The sequence below is a fragment of the Oncorhynchus masou genome, chromosome 10 (genome assembly GCF_036934945.1).
Source record: "Oncorhynchus masou masou isolate Uvic2021 chromosome 10, UVic_Omas_1.1, whole genome shotgun sequence".
In the NCBI taxonomy this organism is placed as follows: Eukaryota; Metazoa; Chordata; class Actinopteri; order Salmoniformes; family Salmonidae; genus Oncorhynchus; species Oncorhynchus masou.
Window position 1 is genome coordinate 54,227,487 of NC_088221.1, and position 23,211 is coordinate 54,250,697.

The 23,211-nt window shown below is 47.4% G+C and overlaps 1 protein-coding gene across 2 annotated transcripts; it reads right to left on the bottom strand.

Annotated features, from left to right (window-relative positions):
- Window positions 1-1,110: 1,110 nt before the first annotated feature.
- carf (calcium responsive transcription factor) lies at window positions 1,111-22,777 on the bottom strand. 2 transcript variants are annotated; one of them, XM_064977016.1, is made up of 15 exons: window positions 22,740-22,777; window positions 22,044-22,193; window positions 20,110-20,367; window positions 19,741-19,858; window positions 17,005-18,346; window positions 16,807-16,885; window positions 11,444-11,633; window positions 8,512-8,632; window positions 8,239-8,382; window positions 7,791-8,060; window positions 5,229-5,382; window positions 3,991-4,048; window positions 3,785-3,906; window positions 3,357-3,651; window positions 1,111-1,916 (listed from the first exon to the last, which is right to left on the bottom strand). In XM_064977016.1, the coding sequence occupies exons 2-15, from the start codon at window positions 22,164-22,166 to the stop codon at window positions 1,840-1,842; spliced, it is 3,351 nt and encodes a 1,116-aa protein (XP_064833088.1). In that variant the 5' UTR covers window positions 22,167-22,193; window positions 22,740-22,777; the 3' UTR covers window positions 1,111-1,839. The 2 variants fall into 2 exon arrangements, with proteins under 2 accessions (XP_064833088.1, XP_064833089.1); XM_064977017.1 differs by lacking the exon at window positions 22,740-22,777 and adding an exon at window positions 22,643-22,733.
- Window positions 22,778-23,211: the final 434 nt, after the last annotated feature.

Here is a 23,211-nt window from a genome sequence, read left to right on the forward strand (position 1 = left end):
TTTACGGTTGTTACCGGCTTAAACTAGCAGCATTAAGGTATCACTAGCCACTTTAAACAATACCACGTCATATGTTTTCACAACCAACATTACTCATCTCATATGTAAATACTGTACTCTATACCATCTACTGCATCTTGCCATCTTTATGTAATGTATCACTAGCCACTTTAAACAATGCCACTATATAATGTTTACATACCCTACATTACTCATCTCATATGTATATACTGTACTCTATACCATCTACTGCATCTTGATGTAATGTATTACTAGCCACTTTAAACTATGACACTATATAATGTTTACATACCCTACATTACTCATCTCATATGTATATACTGTACTCGATGCCGTTCTGTACCATCACTCATTCATATATCTTTATGTACATATTCTTTATCCCCCTACACTTGTGTCTATAAGGTAGTAGTTTTGGAATTGTTAGTTAGATTACTTGTTGGTTATTACTGCATTGTCGGAACTAGAAGCACAAGCATTTCGCGACACTCGCATTAACATCTGCTAACCATGTGTATGTGACCAATACCATTTGACTTGAAACTAGCGGAGAAGGGCTCTCAGGACAACTGACTGAACCGACTCTATTCGTCATCCATTTGGGCACCAGGCCGTATAACCAGCCTCTTACGGGTCTCCAGTTTCCACTCGATACCGAAGCCACAGAGTCAACATGGGCTTCATCGTGCAGGAATTTGTTGCCTTCATTTAAGGTTAGCAGTGTGGTGAAGGTTATCTTTAAAAATGCATTTGAAGAAGAGCAATTGTAGAAATTGGTGTATGACTTTGGCAACTCGTGAGGACCCGATCACGTTCGCGCAAAGCATCCTGGGTAAATCATTTGTAGCTGGTGGGGTTCTGTTCAAACACCTCGAAGTGGTGGATTTTCAGTCTTGCGGAATAGTGTTACATTTTGACCTTTTTTATTTTATGGGAATAAATTCAAAATCTGACTACTGTCCTTCTGATTGAATCTTACTTGTTGTGGCAAAGTCCCACGAGAATGGATGGATCTTTATTGGAAAATGAATAGAATAGTCCGCAAACCACTTAAAACAATTGAATTAAGAAATAAACGTAAGGAATGAATTAATTTAAACAAATAAAATAAACCTTTATTGAAGTACATGATCATCTCAGAAGACTATGCAACAGGGTTAATCTATGAAAAAGACATTTCCTATGCACTAATATATACACATGATATCGACTTGATACACCCAGGGTTCTCCTAGTTGTCTTTTTATTTTTTAAATCTGTAATTATACAATATTTGTTGGATTCCATGATTTTAAAGCGATAGCGAACAAGTTCCTCGTGATGATATCAAAAAGCATAACAAGGAGAAAACACTGGATAAATTGCACTTTCAGTCAATTGTACAATAAACGTGATCAATAACCATGACCGTCCTGAGGTAAAACCAACCACTCTTACAGTAAGTATATGGTAAAGATGGGATACACCCCTGTGAGGAACGAGATACACCCCTGTGAGGAACGAGATACACCCCTGTGAGGAACGAGATACACCCCTGTGAGGAACGAGATACACCCCAAGAATAGACCCCTGTGAGGGCTGAAGTACACCCCTGTGAGGAATGAGATATGCCCCTGGAGTACAATCCTGGGGTACCTGGAGTACAACCCTGGGGTACCTGGAGTACAACCCTGGGGTACCTGGAGTACAACCCTGGGGTACCTGGAGTACAACCCTGGGGTACCTGGAGTACAACCCTGGGGTACCTGGAGTACAACCCTGGGGTACCTGGAGTACAACCCTGGGGTACCTGGAGTACAACCCCTGTAGGGCCTGGTGTCAATCTACAGGGTTGACAGTGTCCTCCTCCGTCCTCATCTCCTCCTCCTCCTTGACCTCAACTGGACTGTTCAGAGCTGAGGAATAGAACACAGCAAACAGGAAGAGAAAAACAAGTTAGTATATCTTAGTTTTAATAGAAGCCTGTGATCTGTAGTGTACCAGTCACCATGGTTACCTACTCCTGAGACTCTCAGTCTGATCTGTAGTGTACCAGTCACCATGGTTACCTACTCCTGAGACTCTCAGTCTGATCTGTAGTGTACCAGTCACCATGGTTACCTACTCCTGAGACTCTCAGTCTGATCTGTAGTGTACCAGTCACCATGGTTACCTACTCCCGAGACTCTCAGTCTGATCTGTAGTGTACCAGTCACCATGGTTACCTACTCCTGAGACTCTCAGTCTGATCTGTAGTGTACCAGTCACCATGGTTACCTACTCCCGAGACTCTCAGTCTGATCTGTAGTGTACCAGTCACCATGGTTACCTACTCCTGAGACTCTCAGTCTGATCTGTAGTGTACCAGTCACCATGGTTACCTACTCCTGAGACTCTCAGTCTGATCTGTAGTGTACCAGTCACCATGGTTACCTACTGCCGAGACTCTCAGTCTGGTCTGTAGTGTACCAGTCACCATGGTTACCTACTCCTGAGACTCTCAGTCTGATCTGTAGTGTACCAGTCACCATGGTTACCTACTGCCGAGACTCTCAGTCTGATCTGTAGTGTACCAGTCACCATGGTTACCTACTCCTGAGACTCTCAGTCTGATCTGTAGTGTACCAGTCACCATGGTTACCTACTCCCGAGACTCTCAGTCTGATCTGTAGTGTACCAGTCACCATGGTTACCTACTCCCGAGACTCTCAGTCTGATCTGTAGTGTACCAGTCACCATGGTTACCTACTCCTGAGACTCTCAGTCTGATCTGTATTGTACCAGTCACCATGGTTACCTACTCCTGAGACTCTCAGTCTGATCTGTATTGTACCAGTCACCATGGTTACCTACTCCTGAGACTCTCAGTCTGATCTGTAGTGTACCAGTCACCATGGTTACCTACTCCTGAGACTCTCAGTCTGATCTGTAGTGTACCAGTCACCATGGTTACCTACTCCTGAGACTCTCAGTCTGATCTGTAGTGTACCAGTCACCATGGTTACCTACTCCTGAGACTCTCAGTCTGATCTGTATTGTACCAGTCACCATGGTTACCTACTCCTGAGACTCTCAGTCTGATCTGTAGTGTACCAGTCACCATGGTTACCTACTCCTGAGACTCTCAGTCTGATCTGTAGTGTACCAGTCACCATGGTTACCTACTCCTGACTTTGCCCTGAGACTCTCTGCAACCCAAATGTAATCCTATTCCATATATAGTGCACTACTTTCGATCAGGGCTCTCATCAATAGTAGTGTACTATAATGGGAATAGGGTGCTATTTGGGATGCAGCAGACACACCACAGGAAGTCAACTGCAGCAGTATCTCAGGTCAACTCCCGACTGTCTCACCAATATTAGCAGGAGCCACTATCTGGAAAGGGATGGTCTGTCCGTCCTCCAACAGTATCTGGTGTGTCCCCACGCTCTCGTCCCCTAACGACGACACCATGACCACCTGACCCATGCCCAGAACCACTGAGGGGTCAGCTAGGGTCATAGCTTCCCCCAGAGAGGGGCTGGACTGGAGGAACTGTGTGGGGCTGACCAGGAGGGGCTGTGGGGGGCTGGGCAGCTCCAGGAAGTCTGTAGATGACTGAGACAGACCTCCGTCAAAAGAACACAGGCCTGGTTGGAGCTGGATACCCTGGAAATGAAACAGACGGTTGGTTTGCCGAGTGCCTAAGAAAACACAGACATATAACTCTGCCTGATTCAATTGGATAGGAATTCATCAGTGTGTTAGACATACGCAGAACTTCAGACAGTAGTCCTCTCACCTGTAGCTGGGCAAAGATCTTGGGTTGCAGGGAGGTGAGAGAGCTGAAGAGCTGTACGGCCTCAGGGACGAACGTGTCAGTCCCCTCCAACACTCCTACTCTCTGGAAGGCACCTGGACAGACTGAATAAGGTTGGGGAAAACAGAGCTCGTAAGATAACTATCGGAGCTGGGCTTTCTGGGTGACGAGAGGTGACCTGTCATTACCTTCAGCAGGGGCTGGCGTGAGGGTCAGAGTTACAGTCATTGGGTCCACTTCAGTCCACTGGAGGCGAAGCATCGAACATCACACATGACAAGGAGAAGAACAAGTTTTAGATGAAAGAGCAGGAACACATGAGAAGCAGGTGACCCCCCCTCCCCCCCCAGCTAGCTGGAAGGTCTTCCTAGTTACCTGTGTTATATCAGTGGTGACCCCCCCCCCCCCCCAGCCAGCTGGAAGGTCTTCCTAGTTACCTGTGTTATATCAGTGGTGACCCCCCCAGCCAGCTGGAAGGTCTTCCTAGTTACCTGTGTTATATCAGTGGTGACCCCCCCCCCAGCCAGCTGGAAGGTCTTCCTAGTTACCTATGTCATATCAGTGGTGACCCCCCCCAGCCAGCTGGAAGGTCTTCCTAGTTACCTGTGTCATATTAGTGGTGACCCCCCCCCCCAGCCAGCTGGAAGGTCTTCCTAGTTACCTGTGTTATATCAGTGGTGACCCCCCCCCCCAGCCAGCTGGAAGGTCTTCCTAGTTACCTGTGTTATATCAGTGGTGACCCCCAGCCCCCCCCTAGTTACCCCCCCCCCCCCCCCCCAGCCTGCTGGAAGGGCTTCCTAGTTACCTGTGTTATATCAGTGGTGACCCCCCCCCCCAGCCAGCTGGAAGGTCTTCCTAGTTACCTGTGTCATATTAGTGGTGACCCCCCCCAGCCTGCTGGAAGGTCTTCCTAGTTACCTGTGTTATATCAGTGGTGACCCCCCCCCCCCCTCCCCAGCCAGCTGGAAGGTCTTCCTAGTTACCTGTGTTATATCAGTGGTGACCCCCCCCCAGCCAGCTGGAAGGTCTTCCTAGTTACCTGTGTTATATCAGTGGTGACCCCCCCCAGCCAGCTGGAAGGTCTTCCTAGTTACCTGTGTTATATCAGTGGTGACCCCCCCCCCCCCCAGCCAGCTGGAAGGTCTTCCTAGTTACCTGTGTTATATCAGTGGTGACCCCCCCAGCCAGCTGGAAGGTCTTCCTAGTTACCTGTGTTATATCAGTGGTGACCCCCCCAGCCAGCTGGAAGGTCTTCCTAGTTACCTGTGTTATATCAGTGGTGACCCCCCCCCAGCCAGCTGGAAGGTCTTCCTAGTTACCTGTGTTATATCAGTGGTGACCCCCCCAGCCAGCTGGAAGGTCTTCCTAGTTACCTGTGTTATATCAGTGGTGACCCCCCAGCCAGCTGGAAGGTCTTCCTAGTTACCTGTGTTATATCAGTGGTGACCCCCCCAGCCTGCTGGAAGGTCTTCTGGGCCTCGTGGATGTGGTTCTTTATGTCGTTGACGGTTGGGAAGTAGCAGAGGTTGTGTCTCTCTGGGACCTCCTCTGATTTAAACATCTCCCGCTCCACAAACCGCCTGGCAGGATAGGAAACAAGACAGGAAGACAGGTTAACACCAGGGACAGTGGTAATACAGGGGACCATGATAGAGGTAATACAGGGGACCATGATAGAGGTAATACAGGGGACCATGATAGAGGTAATACAGGGGACCATGATAGAGGTTAACACCAGGGACAGTGGTAATACTGGGGACCATGATAGAGGTTAACACCAGGGACAGTGGTAATACTGGGGACCATGATAGAGGTTAACACCAGGGACAGTGGTAATACTGGGGACCATGATAGAGGTTAACACCAGGGACAGTGGTAATACTGGGGACCATGATAGAGGTTAACACCAGGGACAGTGGTAATACTGGGGACCATGATAGAGGTTAACACCAGGGACAGTGGTAATACTGGGGACCATGATAGAGGTTAACACCAGGGACAGTGGTAATACTGGGGACCATGATAGAGGTTAACACCAGGGACAGTGGTAATACAGGGGACCATGATAGAGGTTAACACCAGGGACAGTGGTAATACAGGGGACCATGATAGAGGTTAACACCAGGGACAGTGGTAATACTGGGGACCATGATAGAGGTTAACACCAGGGACAGTAGTAATACAGGGGACCATGGTAGAGGTTAACACCAGGGACAGTGGTAATACTGGGGACCATGATAGAGGTTAACACCAGGGACAGTGGTAATACTGGGGACCATGATAGAGGTAATACTGGGGACCATGATAGAGGTTAACACCAGGGACAGTGGTAATACAGGGGACCATGATAGAGGTTAACACCAGGGACAGTAGTAATACAGGGGACCATGATAGAGGTTAACACCAGGGACAGTGGTAATACTGGGGACCATGATAGAGGTAATACTGGGGACCATGATAGAGGTTAACACCAGGGACAGTGGTAATACTGGAGACCATGATAGAGGTAATACTGGGGACCATGATAGAGGTTAACACCAGGGACAGTGGTAATACTGGGGACCATGATAGAGGTTAACACCAGGGACAGTGGTAATACTGGGGACCATGATAGAGGTAATACAGGGGACCATGATAGAGGTTAACACCAGGGACAGTGGTAATACTGGGGACCATGATAGAGGTTAACACCAGGGACAGTGGTAATACTGGGGACCATGATAGAGGTTAACACCAGGGACAGTGGTAATACTGGGGACCATGATAGAGGTTAACACCAGGGACAGTGGTAATACTGGGGACCATGGTAGAGGTTAACACCAGGGACAGTGGTAATACTGGGGACCATGATAGAGGTTAACACCAGGGACAGTGGTAATACAGGGGACCATGATAGAGGTTAACACCAGGGACAGTGGTAATACTGGGGACTATGATAGAGGTAATACTGGGGACCATGATAGAGGTAATACTGGGGACCATGATAGAGATTAGCTGTTTGATATGGCCCCTGAGGGCCTCCTACTCTGAGCTGTTTGATATGGCCCCTGAAGGCCTCCTACTCTGAGCTGTTTGATATGGCCCCTGAGGGCCTCCTTACCTGAGCTGTTTGATATGGCCCCTGAGGGCCTCCTTACCTGAGCTGTTTGATATGGCCCCTGAGGGCCTCCTACTCTGAGCTGTTTGATATGGCCCCTGAGGGCCTCCTACTCTGAGCTGTTTGATATGGCCCCTGAGGGCCTCCTACTCTGAGCTGTTTGATATGGCCCCTGAAGGCCTCCTACTCTGAGCTGTTTGATATGGCCCCTGAGGGCCTCCTACTCTGAGCTGTTTGATATGGCCCCTGAGGGCCTCCTACTCTGAGCTGTTTGATATGGCCCCTGAGGGCCTCCTTACCTGAGCTGTTTGATATGGCCCCTGAGGGCCTCCTACTCTGAGCTGTTTGATATGGCCCCTGAGGGCCTCCTACTCTGAGCTGTTTGATATGGCCCCTGAGGGCCTCCTTACCTGAGCTGTTTGATATGGCCCCTGAGGGCCTCCTACTCTGAGCTGTTTGATATGGCCCCTGAGGGCCTCCTACTCTGAGCTGTTTGATATGGCCCCTGAGGGCCTCCTTACCTGAGCTGTTTGATATGGCCCCTGAAGGCCTCCTTACCTGAGCTGTTTGATATGGCCCCTGAGGGCCTCCTTACCTGAGCTGTTTGATATGGCCCCTGAGGGCCTCCTACTCTGAGCTGTTTGATATGGCCCCTGAAGGCCTCCTTACCTGAGCTGTTTGATATGGCCCCTGAGGGCCTCCTACTCTGAGCTGTTTGATATGGCCCCTGAGGGCCTCCTACTCTGAGCTGTTTGATATGGCCCCTGAGGGCCTCCTACTCTGAGCTGTTTGATATGGCCCCTGAGGGCCTCCTACTCTGAGCTGTTCTATATGGCCCCTGAGGGCCTCCTTACCTGAGCTGTTTGATATGGCCCCTGAGGGCCTCCTTACCTGAGCTGTTTGCGGACCTGGTACACCTGATGGTACCCCTGCTCCACCAACTCTCTGATCTTCTCTGCCACCCTGGGGTGGAGACGAGATGGCATGGTTCCACCATCCTCCGCACCTTCATCACAGACACATCCCCTCTCCTCCTCCTCCTCCTCCTGCTTCACCTCCTCCTCCATGGGGAGGAAGAGGAGGTCTGGAGCAGGAGGCAGGAGGAGAGCCTCCATGTCATGATAGAGGTGAGCTTTCTGGGTGGGGAGCTGCATGTAGTACCTGTTAACGGGAGAGAATAAACAAAGAAACCGATGTCAATCAACCAATACGTCAATCAATCAGAAGGTTTACTTACTTAAACATTCAGTGTGTTATAAGCCCATACGGGCTGAGCATCCGCAAGGAACTTTAATAATATATATCAAATCCAAGTATAAATAGCAGAATCCATCAATGCCTCAGGACTCCGCCCACGTCCCACAGGGTCTTCCGGAGGTTGAAGAAGGCTTTTTCCTGTTCCTGACGAACAACCCTCTTGTCTACGTTAGGATCCGTAGGCACCCGGTGCTGAGGGAACTTACACACCTTCTTGATATAGATCCTGAAGAATGAGAGGGATGTCAGAAAATACTAAAATTTAAAAAAAAAACACAGCTCTTATGTCCACAGAGTTGGTAGCATATTGTTCTGTTAGCATAGATAGATGGGATTTGTGTGGATGTGCGTCTACCTGGCAGGGCATGTGGCTTTGTAATCAATGTTCGGACTGATGTTCTGCTCTGCAGTTTTCTTGGGCTGGAGGCCTTTCCTCCTTGGACCATACTGACATTCCATCACTATGGCTCTACTGCCTGGATACAGATGGAGAAAGTAGATGATTCCATCACTATAGCTCTACTGCCTGGATACAGATGGAGAAAGTAGATGATTCCATCACTATAGCTCTACTGCCTGGATACAGATGGAGAAAGTAGATGATTCCATCACTATAGCTCTACTGCTTGGATACAGATGGAGAAAGTAGATGATTCCATCACTATGGCTCTACTGCCTGGATACAGATGGAGAAAGTAGATGATTCCATCACTATGGCTCTACTGCCTGGATACAGATGGAGAAAGTAGATGATTCCATCACTATGGCTCTACTGCCTGGATACAGATGGAGAAAGTAGATGATTCCATCACTATGGCTCTACTGCCTGGATACAGATGGAGAAAGTAGATGATTCCATCACTATGGCTCTACTGCCTGGATACAGATGGAGAAAGTAGATGATTCCATCACTATGGCTCTACTGCCTGGATACAGATGGAGAAAGTAGATGATTCCATCACCAGAGCTCTACTGCTTGGATACAGATGGAGAAAGTAGATGATTCCATCACCAGAGCTCTACTGCCTGGATACAGATGGAGAAAGTAGATGATTCCATCACTATGGCTCTACTGCCTGGATACAGATGGAGAAAGTAGATGATTCCATCACTATGGCTCTACTGCCTGGATACAGATGGAGAAAGTAGATGATTCCATCACTATAGCTCTACTGCCTGGATACAGATGGAGAAAGTAGATGATTCCATCACTATAGCTCTACTGCTTGGATACAGATGGAGAAAGTAGATGATTCCATCACTATGGCTCTACTGCCTGGATACAGATGGAGAAAGTAGATGATTCCATCACTATGGCTCTACTGCCTGGATACAGATGGAGAAAGTAGATGATTCCATCACTATGGCTCTACTGCCTGGATACAGATGGAGAAAGTAGATGATTCCATCACTATGGCTCTACTGCCTGGATACAGATGGAGAAAGTAGATGATTCCATCACTATGGCTCTACTGCCTGGATACAGATGGAGAAAGTAGATGATTCCATCACTATGGCTCTACTGCCTGGATACAGAGATGGAGAAAGTAGATGATTCCATCACCAGAGCTCTACTGCCTGGATACAGAGATGGAGAAAGTAGATGATTCCATCACCAGAGCTCTACTGCCTGGATACAGATGGAGAAAGTAGATGATTCCATCACTATGGCTCTACTGCCTGGATACATATGGAGAAAGTAGATGATTCCATCACTATAGCTATATGACCTGGTTTCCATTATAACTCTGAATATGACCTGGTTTCCATTATAACTCTGAATATGACCTGGTTTCCATTATAACTCTGAATATGACCTGGTTTCCATTATAACTGAATATTTTTGACCGTATTACGGCCACCCTGGCAGTCATGACCCCAGTAAACATCTACATGACAGTTGAGTCACGGTAATCTCCTCTGTACGCGCCTTAGTAGTATTCTGCACAAGTCACCAACCACCATCATTAATAGACTAACACATTACCTTTGGTTACAGGATCTCTCACTACCGTGAGTGTCCATCTCCTCCTCTCTCTCTCTCCTCTCCTTCATTCCTTTAGCTACAGAATATCTCACTACCGTGAGTGTCCATCTCCTCCTCTTCTCTGTCTCTCTCTCTCTCCTCTCCTTCATTCAAATAATGGCAGAGGACTTATAAGCCTATCTAGTCAGATAACATACAGTCTATAGCCAGATAACATACAGTATCTAGTCAGATAACATACAGTATCTAGTCAGATAACATACAGTATCTAGTCAGATAACATACAGTATCTAGTCAGATAACATACAGTATCTAGTCAGATAACATACAGTATCTAGTCAGATAACATACAGTATCTAGTCAGATAACATACAGTATCTAGTCAGATAACATACAGTATCTAGTCAGATAACATACAGTATCTAGTCAGATAACATACAGTATCTAGTCTAATAACATACAGTATCTAGTCAGATAACATACAGTATCTAGTCAGATAACATACAGTATCTAGCCAGATAACATACAGTATCTAGTCAGATAACATACAGTATCTAGTCAGATAAATGAACAAGCCTACAGCCTATAGTCAGATAACATACAGTATCTAGTCAGATAACATACAGTATCTAGTCAGATAACATACAGTATCTAGCCAGATAACATACAGTATCTAGTCAGATAACATACAGTATCTAGTCAGATAAATGAACAAGCCTACAGCCTATAGTCAGATAACATACAGTATCTAGTCAGATAACATACAGTATCTAGTCAGATAACATACAGTATCTAGTCTAATAACATACAGTATCTAGTCAGATAACATACAGTATCTAGTCAGATAACATACAGTATCTAGTCAGATAACATACAGTATCTAGTCAGATAACATACAGTATCTAGTCAGATAACATACAGTATCTAGCCAGATAACATACAGTATCTAGTCAGATAACATACAGTATCTAGTCAGATAACATACAGTATCTAGTCAGATAACATACAGTATCTAGTCAGATAACATACAGTATCTAGTCAGATAACATACAGTATCTAGTCAGATAACATACAGTATCTAGCCAGATAACATACAGTATCTAGTCAGATAACATACAGTATCTAGTCAGATAACATACAGTATCTAGTCAGATAAATGAACAAGCCAACCGCCTACAGTCAGATAACATACAGTATCTAGTCAGATAAATGATAGCCATCGTAGGCTACTGAACCAGTACTGTCTACCTGCATTGACAAAAGGGACGCCATCGTAGGCTACTGAACCAGTACTGTCTACCTGCATTGACAAAAGGGACGCCATCGTAAGGTACGTATTGGGACTTCCACATCAGACGGCTGGCAGGCTTGGCAGGGGAGGGGGACTGGCGCGTCCCAAACACACTGTTGGTCTGCTGCTTGTGGAGCAGGAGGATGGTCTCCAGCTCTGTGTCGGTGTTACAGTAGCCACGGTATGAGTCACCTATCTTCTGCTCCAGGAGACACAGAGAGAGAGGGGGGAGACAGAGAGACAGAGAGGGGGGAGAGACACAGAGAGAGAGGAAGAGCGAGAGAGGGGGACAGAGAGGGAGGGGGGGAGACACAGAGAGAGAGGGGGAGACACAGAGAGAGAGGGGGGGAGACACAGAGAGAGAGGGGGAGACACAGAGGGAGGGGGGGAGACACAGAGAGAGAGGGGGGGAGACACAGAGAGAGAGGGGGGGAGACACAGAGAGAGAGGGGGGGAGAAAGAGAGAAAAGGAGGAGAAGAAGAAATCAAAAAGTCAACATGAAGGACTGTTGAGGCCCTTCCTTCCCAGAAATGTGCAAAGCTCTAAGCCTGAGGACGCTAACTATCACAAGCCTTTCCTGTTAGCATCCTCAGGCAACAGAGCTGTGTCTTAGGGTGTCAACGTGTCTTAGGGTGTCAACGTGTCTTAGGGTGTCAACGTGTCTTAGGGTGTCAACGTGTCTTAGGGTGTCAACGTGTCTTAGGGTGTCAACGTGTCTCAGGGTGTCAACGTGTCTCAGGGTGTCAACGTGTCTCAGGGTGTCAACGTGTCTCAGGGTGTCAACGTGTCTCAGGGTGTCAACGTGTCTCAGGGTGTCAACGTGTCTTAGGGTGTCAACGTGTCTCAGGGTGTCAACGTGTCTCAGGGTGTCAACGTGTCTCAGGGTGTCAACGTGTCTTAGGGTGTCAACGTGTCTTAGGGTGTCAACGTGTCTTAGGGTGTCAACGTGTCTTAGGGTGTCAACGTGTCTTAGGGTGTCAACGTACCTTCAGGGAACATTTGCCATATGGTTAGTGAGAAAGTCCACATTGTAAATGTACGGTCCCTTACTAGACGTCCGCCAACGATTCTAAAATTTGCGGACGGCGGTGGGCCGTGCAGCAGGGCAGGATCTTCTGGGAAGTCATCGCACGAAGTCTCTCTGACATTTGGTTTCCGTTTTATAAAATGTTCAAATTTTGGTCATTTTTCCGCTGTCCCGGTCAATCCCACAAGAGGGCGAATGGAATCAAATTGCAAATGTACAAAACATCACCAATCACGACGTGGCCTTTTCTCCTAAACGGAAAAGACTTCAAAGACGAAACTTGGTGAGCATAGGTTTGGCATAATGGGCAGTTGGCCCCGAACAAGATGGCGTCAAGGCCTCGACAGTTTTTGAGTTATGGCCATTTTTCTGGGATTAAAGGTCAAAAATGAAAATAGAGCGCTAATTTTACCGCTTCACGTCAAATTAAATGAACCTACTGTGTAAGGAAAAACATAACCAGCCACCACAGTGTGGTAGGACACAGCCTGCAATAGTTACCTTAGTTACCTTTGTTCGAACTATTAAAGAACCGTCAGACCTAGAGTTCTGAAACGTTAGAAACCTGTCCTAGAGCTCAGGTCGATAGTGCGAGGTGAGTTATGTGGCTCTAGAAGGTTCTCGGATCGAGAAACAGCCTCATACATTTGTAATAACTTCAATTCATTTTGACATCACGAAAATTACGACATTTAGAAATGTCCCAGAATCGCAAGACTAGGTGCATTGCAACCGTCTCGGCCCATAGAGACGGACCCCAACGTTTCTGTCTGATAACTCATTCAAGGACCCCATAGCAACGCCCGGAAAATTTGAATTTTCAACACCAATTAAGGTCGCTACTCGGGCTCCAAATGACCTATCGCCTCAGCTAGGCCTACACATAATGTTAGAACTGGACCCGCAGCTAGAACGTAAATTTGTGTTTTATGTTTTTATTATGGTTTGAACAGAAGGCGCTGTGAATTTTGGGCCAGCTCTGAAATATGTGATAGTTGGCTTCTAAACGAGTTGGAAAAAGTGGGTGTGGTGTCAGTTTGGTGTCAGAATGATATCTAATTGACTGATGGACGGTGACTCAACATGTCTTAGGGTGTAAACGTGAGTTAGGGTGCTGCACTCCACACTGGCCTTTCCCACCTGGACAAAAGGAACACACATGAGAATGCTGTTCATTGACCTCACCTCAGCGTTCAACACCATAGTGCCCTCAAAACTCATCAATAATCTAAGGACCCTGGGACTAAACACCTCCCTCTGCAACTGGATCCTGGACTTCCTGACGGGCCGCCCTCAGGTGGTCAGGTGAGGTAACAACATCCTCAACACAGGGGCCCCTCAGGGGTGTGTGCTTATTCCCCTCCTGTATTCCCTGTTCACCCATGACTGCATGGCCAGGCACGACTCCAACACCATCATTAAGTTTGCTGATGATACAACAGCGGTTGGCCTGATCACCGATAACGACAGACAGCCAATAGGGAGGAGGTCAGAGACCCCAGCCACCTTAGTCATAGACTGTTCTCTCTGCTACCGCACGGCAAGCGGTACCGGAGCACCAAGTCTAGGTCCAAAAGGCTTCTAAACAGCTTCTACCCCCAAGCCACAAGACTCCTGAACATCTAATCAAATGGCCACCGGACTATTTACATTGACCCCCCCCCCCCCGCCCCTTTTTACACTGCTGCTACTCGCTGTTCATTATCTATAGTCACTTTACCCCTACCTACATGTACACTGCTGCTACTCTGTTTATTATCTATGCATAGTCACTTTACCCCTACCTACATGTACACTGCTGCTACTCGCTGTTTATTATCTATAGTCACTTTACCCCTACCTACATGTACACTGCTGCTACTCGCTGTTTATTATCTATAGTCACTTTACCCCTACCTACATGTACACTGCTGCTACTCGCTGTTTATTATCTATAGTCACTTTACCCCTACCTACTTATACACTGCTGCTACTCTGTTTATTATCTATGCATAGTCACTTTACCCCTACCTACATGTACACTGCTGCTACTCGCTGTTTATTATCTATAGTCACTTTACCCCTACCTACATGTACACTGCTGCTACTCGCTGTTTATTATCTATGCATAGTCACTTTACCCCTACCTACATGTACACTGCTGCTACTCTGTTTATTATCTATGCATAGTCACTTTACCCCTACCTACATGTACACTGCTGCTACTCACTGTTTATTATCTATGCATAGTCACTTTACCCCTACCTACATGTACACTGCTGCTACTCTGTTTATTATCTATGCATAGTCACTTTACCCCTACCTACATGTACACTGCTGCTACTCTCTGTTTATTATCTATAGTCACTTTACCCCTACCTACATGTACACTGCTGCTACTCTGTTTATTATCTATGCATAGTCACTTTACCCCTACCTACATGTACACTGCTGCTACTTGCTGTTTATTATCTATAGTCACTTTACCCCTACCTACATGTACACTGCTGCTACTCGCTGTTTATTATCTATGCATAGTCACTTTACCTACATGTACAAATTACCTCGACTAACCTGTGTATAAAGTCTCGTTATTGTTATTTTATTGTTGCTCTTCTATTTTTTTAAAACTTTAGTTTATTAAGTCAATCTGTTCTTAACTCTTATTTTTCATAAAACGGCCTTGTTGGTTAAGGGCTTGTCAGTAAGCATTTCACGGTAAGGTCTACTGTTGTATTCAGCATTTCACGGTAAGGTCTACTGTTGTATTCAGCATTTCACGGTAAGGTCTACCGTTGCATTCAGCATTTCACGGTAAGGTCTACCGTTGCATTCAGCATTTCACGGTAAGGTCTACCGTTGTAATCAACATTTCACGGTAAGGTCTACTGTTGTATTCAGCATTTCACGGTAAGGTCTACTGTTGTATTCAGCATTTCACGGTAAGGTCTACCGTTGCATTCAGCATTTCACGGTAAGGTCTACCGTTGCATTCAGCATTTCACGGTAAGGTCTACCGTTGCATTCAGCATTTCACGGTAAGGTCTACTGTTGTATTCAGCATTTCACGGTAAGGTCTACTGTTGTATTCATCATTTCACGGTAAGGTCTACCGTTGCATTCAGCATTTCACGGTAAGGTCTACTGTTGTATTCAGCATTTCACGGTAAGGTCTACTGTTGTATTCAGCATTTCACGGTAAGGTCTACTGTTGTATTCAGCATTTCACGGTAAGGTCTACCGTTGTAATCAACATTTCACGGTAAGGTCTACTGTTGTATTCAGCATTTCACAGTAAGGTCTACTGTTGCATTCAGCATTTCACGGTAAGGTCTACCGTTGTATTCAGCATTTCACGGTAAGGTCTACCGTTGTATTCAGCATTTCACGGTAAGGTCTACCGTTGCATTCAGCATTTCACGGTAAGGTCTACCGTTGTATTCAGCATTTCACGGTAAGGTCTACCGTTGTATTCAGCATTTCACGGTAAGGTCTACCGTTGTATTCAGCATTTCACGGTAAGGTCTACTGTTGTATTCAGCATTTCACGGTAAGGTCTACCGTTGTATTCAGCATTTCACGGTAAGGTCTACCGTTGCATTCAGCATTTCACGGTAAGGTCTACCGTTGCATTCAGCATTTCACGGTAAGGTCTACCGTTGTATTCAGCATTTCACGGTAAGGTCTACCGTTGCATTCAGCATTTCACGGTAAGGTCTACCGTTGTATTCAACATTTCACGGTAAGGTCTACCGTTGTATTCAGCATTTCACGGTAAGGTCTACCGTTGCATTCAGCATTTCACGGTAAGGTCTACTGTTGTATTCAGCATTTCACGGTAAGGTCTACTGTTGTATTCATCATTTCACGGTAAGGTCTACTGTTGCATTCAGCATTTCACGGTAAGGTCTACCGTTGTATTCAGCATTTCACGGTAAGGTCTACCGTTGTATTCAGCATTTCACGGTAAGGTCTACCGTTGTATTCAGCATTTCACGGTAAGGTCTACCGTTGTATTCAGCATTTCACGGTAAGGCCTCAGCATTATGAAGCCTCAGGGCCCAGTTGGTAGACGTACCTCAGCATTATGAAGCCTCAGGGCCCAGTTGGTAGACGTACCTCAGCATTATGAAGCCTCAGGGCCCAGTTGGTAGACGTACCTCAGCATTATGAAGCCTCAGGGCCCAGTTGGTAGACGTACCTCAGCATTATGAAGCCTCAGGGCCCAGTTGGTAGACGTACCTCAGCATTATGAAGCCTCAGGGCCCAGTTGGTAGACGTACCTCAGCATTATGAAGCCTCAGGGCCCAGTTGGTAGACGTACCTCAGCATTATGAAGCCTTAGGGCCCAGTTGGTAGACGTACCTCAGCATTATGAAGCCTCAGGGCCCAGTTGGGGGCGTTGGCTGGGAGAGGTTTCAGAGAGGTGAAACAGACCTGAGAGCTACACACAACACAACAGTAACATGGGAAGAGGGACAGTAACAGTTACAACTATTGTCAAACGAACCTAATATTCCTTAAACAGTTACTGAGTGTAACACTAAGAAGATGTGAGCCCACCTCTGTGCCGAGCTCTTAGCCGCAGCCGATGTGACTGTAGTCGAACTGCCGCTGTCATCCGTAACAGCCGATGTGACTGTAGTCAAACTGCCGCTGTCATCCGTAACAGCCGATGTGACTGTAGTCAAACTGCCGCTGTCATCCGTAACAGCCGATGTGACTGTAGTCAAACTGCCGCTGTCATCCGTAACAGCCGATGTGACTGTAGTCGAACTGCCGCTGTCATCCGTAACAGCCGATGTGACTGTAGTCGAACTGCCGCTGTCATCCGTAACAGCCGATGTGACTGTAGTCAAACTGCCGCTGTCATCCGTAACAGCAGATGTGACTGTAGTCGAACTGCCGCTGTCATCCGTAACAGCCGATGTGACTGTAGTCAAACTGCCGCTGTCATCCGTAACAGCCGATGTGACTGTAGTCGAACTGCCGCTGTCATCCGTAACAGCCGATGTGACTGTAGTCAAACTGCCGCTGTCATCCGTAACAGCCGATGTGACTGTAGTCGAACTGCCGCTGTCATCCGTAACAGCCGATGGTACTGTAGTCAAACTGCCGCTGTCATCCGTAACAGCCGATGTGACTGTAGTCAAACTGCCGCTGTCATCCGTAACAGCCGATGTGACTGTAGTCAAACTGCCGCTGTCATCCGTAACAGCCGATGTGACTGTAGTCAAACTGCCGCTGTCATCCGTAACAGCCGATGTGACTGTAGTCAAACTGCCGCTGTCATCCGTAACAGCCGATGTGACTGTAGTCAAACTGCCGCTGTCATCTGTAACAGCCGATGTGACTGTAGTCAAACTGCCGCTGTCATCCGTAACAGCCGATGTGACTGTAGTCGAACTGCCGCTGTCATCCGTAACAGCCGATGGTACTGTAGTCAAACTGCCGCTGTCATCCGTAACAGCCGATGTGACTGTAGTCAAACTGCCGCTGTCATCCGTAACAGCCGATGGTACTGTAGTCAAACTGCCGCTGTCATCCGTAACAGCCGATGTGACTGTAGTCAAACTGCCGCTGTCATCCGTAACAGCCAATGTGACTGTAGTCAAACTGCCGCTGTCATCCGTAACAGCCGATGGTACTGTAGTCAAACTGCCGCTGTCATCCGTAACAGCCGATGTGACTGTAGTCAAACTGCCGCTGTCATCCGTAACAGCCGATGTGACTGTAGTCAAACTGCCGCTGTCATCCGTAACAGCTGATGTGACTGTAGTCAAACTGCCGCTGTCATCCGTAACAGCCGATGTGACTGTAGTCAAACTGCCGCTGTCATCCGTAACAGCTGTTAACGTGATGGTGTGAAGCTCTTTCTCATCAGCAGTCTTCTCCCCGCAGGATCCTAAACAGATCAGACAATCTCAACTTCATACACCAAACTATAGAAAGCACAGGAGGCTGGTGGCACCTTAATTGGGGAGGACTGGCTCATGGTAATGACTGGAGCGGAATTAATGGAATGGGATCAAATACAAACACATTGGTCTCCATGGTTTCACATTGGTCTCCTTGGTTTCACATTGGTCTCCATGGTTTCACATTGGTCTCCATGGTTTCACATTGGTCTCCATGGTTTCACATTGGTCTCCTTGGTTTCACATTGGTCTCCATGGTTTCACATTGGTCTCCATGGTTTCACATTGGTCTCCATGTGTTTGATGCCGTTCCATTTGCTCCGTTCCAGACATTATTATGAGCCGTCCTCCCCTCACCAGCCTCCTCTGATAGAGATAGTGTTCTATTCAGTTCTGTAACACCAAACACTGTACAAGGAATTTGAGGAAATTCTGTTAAAATTCCTTGACATTGTCTAACAAGAAATATAATATAATAACTCATATATTTCCAGAGGGAACGTCAAAAATGCAGACTTCTGTTTGCCTGACGACTCATCCTGAATTTAATTCTGCTGCTCTGTCGATTGCCCCACACATCAGTCTGACCTGAAGTCATTTATAGGCCAGCTCTGGTCAAAAGTAGTGCACTATAATAGGGAATAGGGTGCACTATAATAGGGTGCGCTATAATAGGGAATAGGGTGCGCTATAATAGGGAATAGGGTGCACTATAATAGGGTGCGCTATAATAGGGAATAGGGTGCACTATAATAGGGAATAGGGTGCACTATAATAGGGTGCGCTATAATAGGGAATAGGGTGCACTATAATAGGGAATAGGATGCACTATAATAGGGAATAGGGTGCACTATAATAGGGTGCGCTATAATAGGGAATAGGGTGCACTATAATAGGGAATAGGGTGCACTATAATAGGGAATAGGGTGCACTATAATAGGGAATAGGGTGCACTATAATAGGGAATAGGGTGCGCTATAATAGGGAATAGGGTGCACTATAATAGGGAATAGGGTGCGCTATAATAGGGAATAGGGTGCACTATAATAGGGAATAGGATGCACTATAATAGGGAATAGGGTGCACTATAATAGGGAATAGGGTGCGCTATAATAGGGAATAGGGTGCACTATAATAGGGAATAGGGTGCACTATAATAGGGAATAGGGTGCACTATAATAGGGAATAGGGTGCACTATAATAGGGAATAGGGTGCACTATAATAGGGTGCGCTATAATAGGGAATAGGGTGCGCTATAATAGGGAATAGGGTGCACTATAATAGGGAATAGGGTGCACTATAATAGGGAATAGGGTGCACTATAATAGGGAATAGGGTGCTGGTATCTGTAGAAGCAGGTGAGTTCCAGGTTAATAATACCTGTAGGGTCTATGATGTCCAGTAGGTGTCCTCTAGGAAGTAACACCTGAGCCCCTCCAAGCTGATTCGAGGGAATAACATACATCTCTCCGTTGTCTGACCGACTGGTCACTAGCACCTAGGGGAGCAAAGATATTTAGGGTACACGAAGACCGTAAACCCAACAGTTCTTAGGCTGTGTTTAAGAAGCATGGAACAAAAATGAATTGACTAGTCTAGCCTGATGCAGCCAGATTGTGTTTGTGATGACTAGCCAACCAGGCTATAACAATTTGGCTATTCAGCATAAACAGATCTGGGATCACCAGGGTACCATTTGGCAGCTGCCTGGACCTGTTTCTATGCTCTTGTGAAACCCTCTCTACTCACCATGCGTTCACACTGTAGAGGCTGTCCATTCTGATCAAGTATGATAAACTCATCTGTCTGTGATAATGTCTGTGTCTGTATCGCTGCCTGATTCTCTGTCTGTGACAGTATCAGCATTTCTGTCTTTGTCAGTTCCTCAAGTTTGATATCAGTGTGGACTGGTTCCCAGCTGTCTGGAGGAGCTACGCTGTTGATAACAAGCAGCTCGGAGAACTGTGGCTTCGTCTCATTCTCTTCAGGTGCAGGTTCCCTGGGCTCCTGGAACACAATACAATACTTCACATGCATTTGATTATGCTAATTGCCATTGATTTGGTCTCCTGATATCTGCACTGTATTATTCTTTCTCATCACAAATAATTTTGAAATGTATAGGGTCAAGTCCCACCAACTCATAGGGTCAAGAACCACCGACTCATAGGGTCAAGAACCACCGACTCATAGGGTCAAGAACCACCGACTCATAGGGTCAAGAACCACCGACTCATAGGGTCAAGAACCACCGACTCATAGGGTCAAGTCAGACCGACTCCGAGGGTCAAGTCAGACCGACTCCGAGGGTCAAGTCAGACCGACTCCGAGGGTCAAGTCCCGCCCGACTCCTAGGGTCAAGTCCCGCCCGACTCCTAGGGTCAAGTCCCGCCCGACTCCTAGGGTCAAGTCCCGCCCGACTCCTAGGGTCAAGTCCCGCCCGACTCCTAGGGTCAAGTCCCGCCCAATCCTAGGGTCAAGTCCCGCCCACTCCTAGGGTCAAGTCCCGCCCACTCCTAGGGTCAAGTCCCGCCCACTCCTAGGGTCAAGTCCCGCCCACTCCTAGGGTCAAGTCCCGCCCACTCCTAGGGTCAAGTCCCGCCCACTCCTAGGGTCAAGTCCCACCGACTCCTAGGGTCAAGAACCACCGACTCCTAGGGTCAAGTCCCGCCCACTCCTAGGGTCAAGTCCCGCCGACTCATAGGGTCAAGAACCGCCGACTCATATGTCATGTCCCACCGACTCCTAGGGTAAAGTCAGACCGACTCATAGGGTAAAGTCAGACCGACTCCTAGGATCAAGTCCCACCCACTCCTAGGGTCAAGTCCCGCCCACTCCTAGGGTCAAGTCCCGCCGACTCATAGGGTCAAGTCCCGCCGACTCATAGGGTCAAGTCCCGCCGACTCATAGGGTCAAGTCCCGCCGACTCATAGGGTCAAGTCCCGCCGACTCATAGGGTCAAGTCCCGCCCGACTCATAGGGTCAAGTCCCGCCCGACTCCTAGGGTCAAGTCCCGCCGACTCCTAGGGTCAAGTCCCGCCGACTCCTAGGGTCAAGTCCCGCCGACTCCTAGGGTCAAGTCCCGCCGACTCCTAGGGTCAAGTCCCGCCCGACTCCTAGGGTCAAGTCCCGCCCGACTCCTCGGGTCAAGTCCCGCCCGACTCCTCGGGTCAAGTCCCGCCGACTCATAGGGTGAAGAACCACCGACTCATAGGGTCAAGAACCACCGACTCATAGGGTCAAGAACCACCGACTCATAGGGTCAAGTCAGACCGACTCCGAGGGTCAAGTCAGACCGACTCCGAGGGTCAAGTCAGACCGACTCCGAGGGTCAAGTCCCGCCCGACTCCTAGGGTCAAGTCCCGCCCGACTCCTAGGGTCAAGTCCCGCCCGACTCCTAGGGTCAAGTCCCGCCCGACTCCTCGGGTCAAGTCCCGCCCGACTCCTCGGGTCAAGTCCCGCCAAATCCTAGGGTCAAGTCCCGCCAACTCCTAGGGTCAAGTCCCGCCCACTCCTAGGGTCAAGTCCCGCCCACTCCTAGGGTCAAGTCCCGCCCACTCCTAGGGTCAAGTCCCGCCCACTCCTAGGGTCAAGTCCCGCCCACTCCACTCAGACCGACTCATAGGGTCAAGTCAGACCGACTCATATGTCATGTCCCGCCGACTCATAGGGTCAAGTCCCACCTGTTGTGTTTCAGTGATATGAGATACGTGGAGGACGGTGTGTTTGGGCTCATCCTCTTCAGTGGTCAGTGGAGGCTTTGAGTCCAGAGCATCCTCTTCCATAGCTCTCTCCTGCTCCTCCATCTCCCAAGCAGACAGTCAGCTAACTAGCTACATACACAAACAAATATAACCCTATTAGAGTGACCAGGTACAGGTATTTAATTGGGTGCAAATGTGTCGTCATCAATCAGTATTGTAATTGCAAATCCATTCATTGGCATTTTCAGAATGGTCACTGGATCTATAGATTGCTAGCTAGTTAACCATAAGGAAGACCGCTAGTGCACAGCAAGACGCTTTATTCAATGCTCGACTCTGGGGGCATTTCTACAAGAGTCGTTTGTGATTGTTTTGATTATTTGCAGGAGCAGATTCTCCTAGTTACCAAAACAAATCATCATCCCTGGTCTTGGTCATAAAACGTTCTTTAAAGCGCCATGTTGGATTAAAATGTCTGTATAGCAAGCTAGCTATCGTTAGCTTGTTTGGCTAGCCTAGCTAGTAAAGGAGAATTATCTAGTTGAGTCAAACAATTCTCATGATTTAGGGTAGTCTACCTCTTTACATAGCCCTCTCTCGTCTGACTGTGAAGCTACAGCGTTGTGGGTATAAGGGGGGGACAAGGATTGGAAATTCAAAACGAGTCTACTCAACCTCGTCTTCGCCCAGACTTCTGCTCGCCTCGTTCTCAAACAACCAACGCGTTTTTTTTTCTTCTATTCATCCGACATGAAACATATTTGATCCTCGCAGAACACCGTCGAAGGCATATTTTACTTCTGGTATTTTATAGATTTTCACCACAGAGAGGCGCAATTTCCACAATTTCCAGTGACGCCAGGGTTGCTGATTTCCACCTAAAGAACATACAGAGAATGAACTGGTGGTGATGGTTAGAAGGGATACCGATTTTTGTCAAAGTTACGTTAAAGTCCGGTTCACACACATCGAGTTTCTGTTTTACAGCAGACTGGACTTGATTTCCACAGAAATAATTTGCTAGTTAACGGAACCATTTGGGGAAAATCTTGCTTCGCTACAATTCACCAATAAATATACTTTCTCCAGAGCACTACATTACATGATGTAAATACGAACATTAATTGTGTAATCAGCTAGTAATTTT

What these genes read in the sequence shown, in the direction of transcription:
- carf (XM_064977016.1), bottom strand. Translation starts at nt 22,166, where the DNA reads ATGGAGGAGCAGGAGAGAGCTATGGAAGAGGATGCTCTGGACTCAAAG. An exon ending in ATATCACTGAAACACAACAG is followed by an intron (nt 20,368 to 22,043) that starts GTGGGACTTGAC and finishes ATTGTGTTCCAG; the next exon opens with GAGCCCAGGGAACCTGCACC. An exon ending in GGACATCATAGACCCTACAG is followed by an intron (nt 18,347 to 19,740) that starts GTATTATTAACC and finishes TGATCTGTTTAG; the next exon opens with GATCCTGCGGGGAGAAGACT.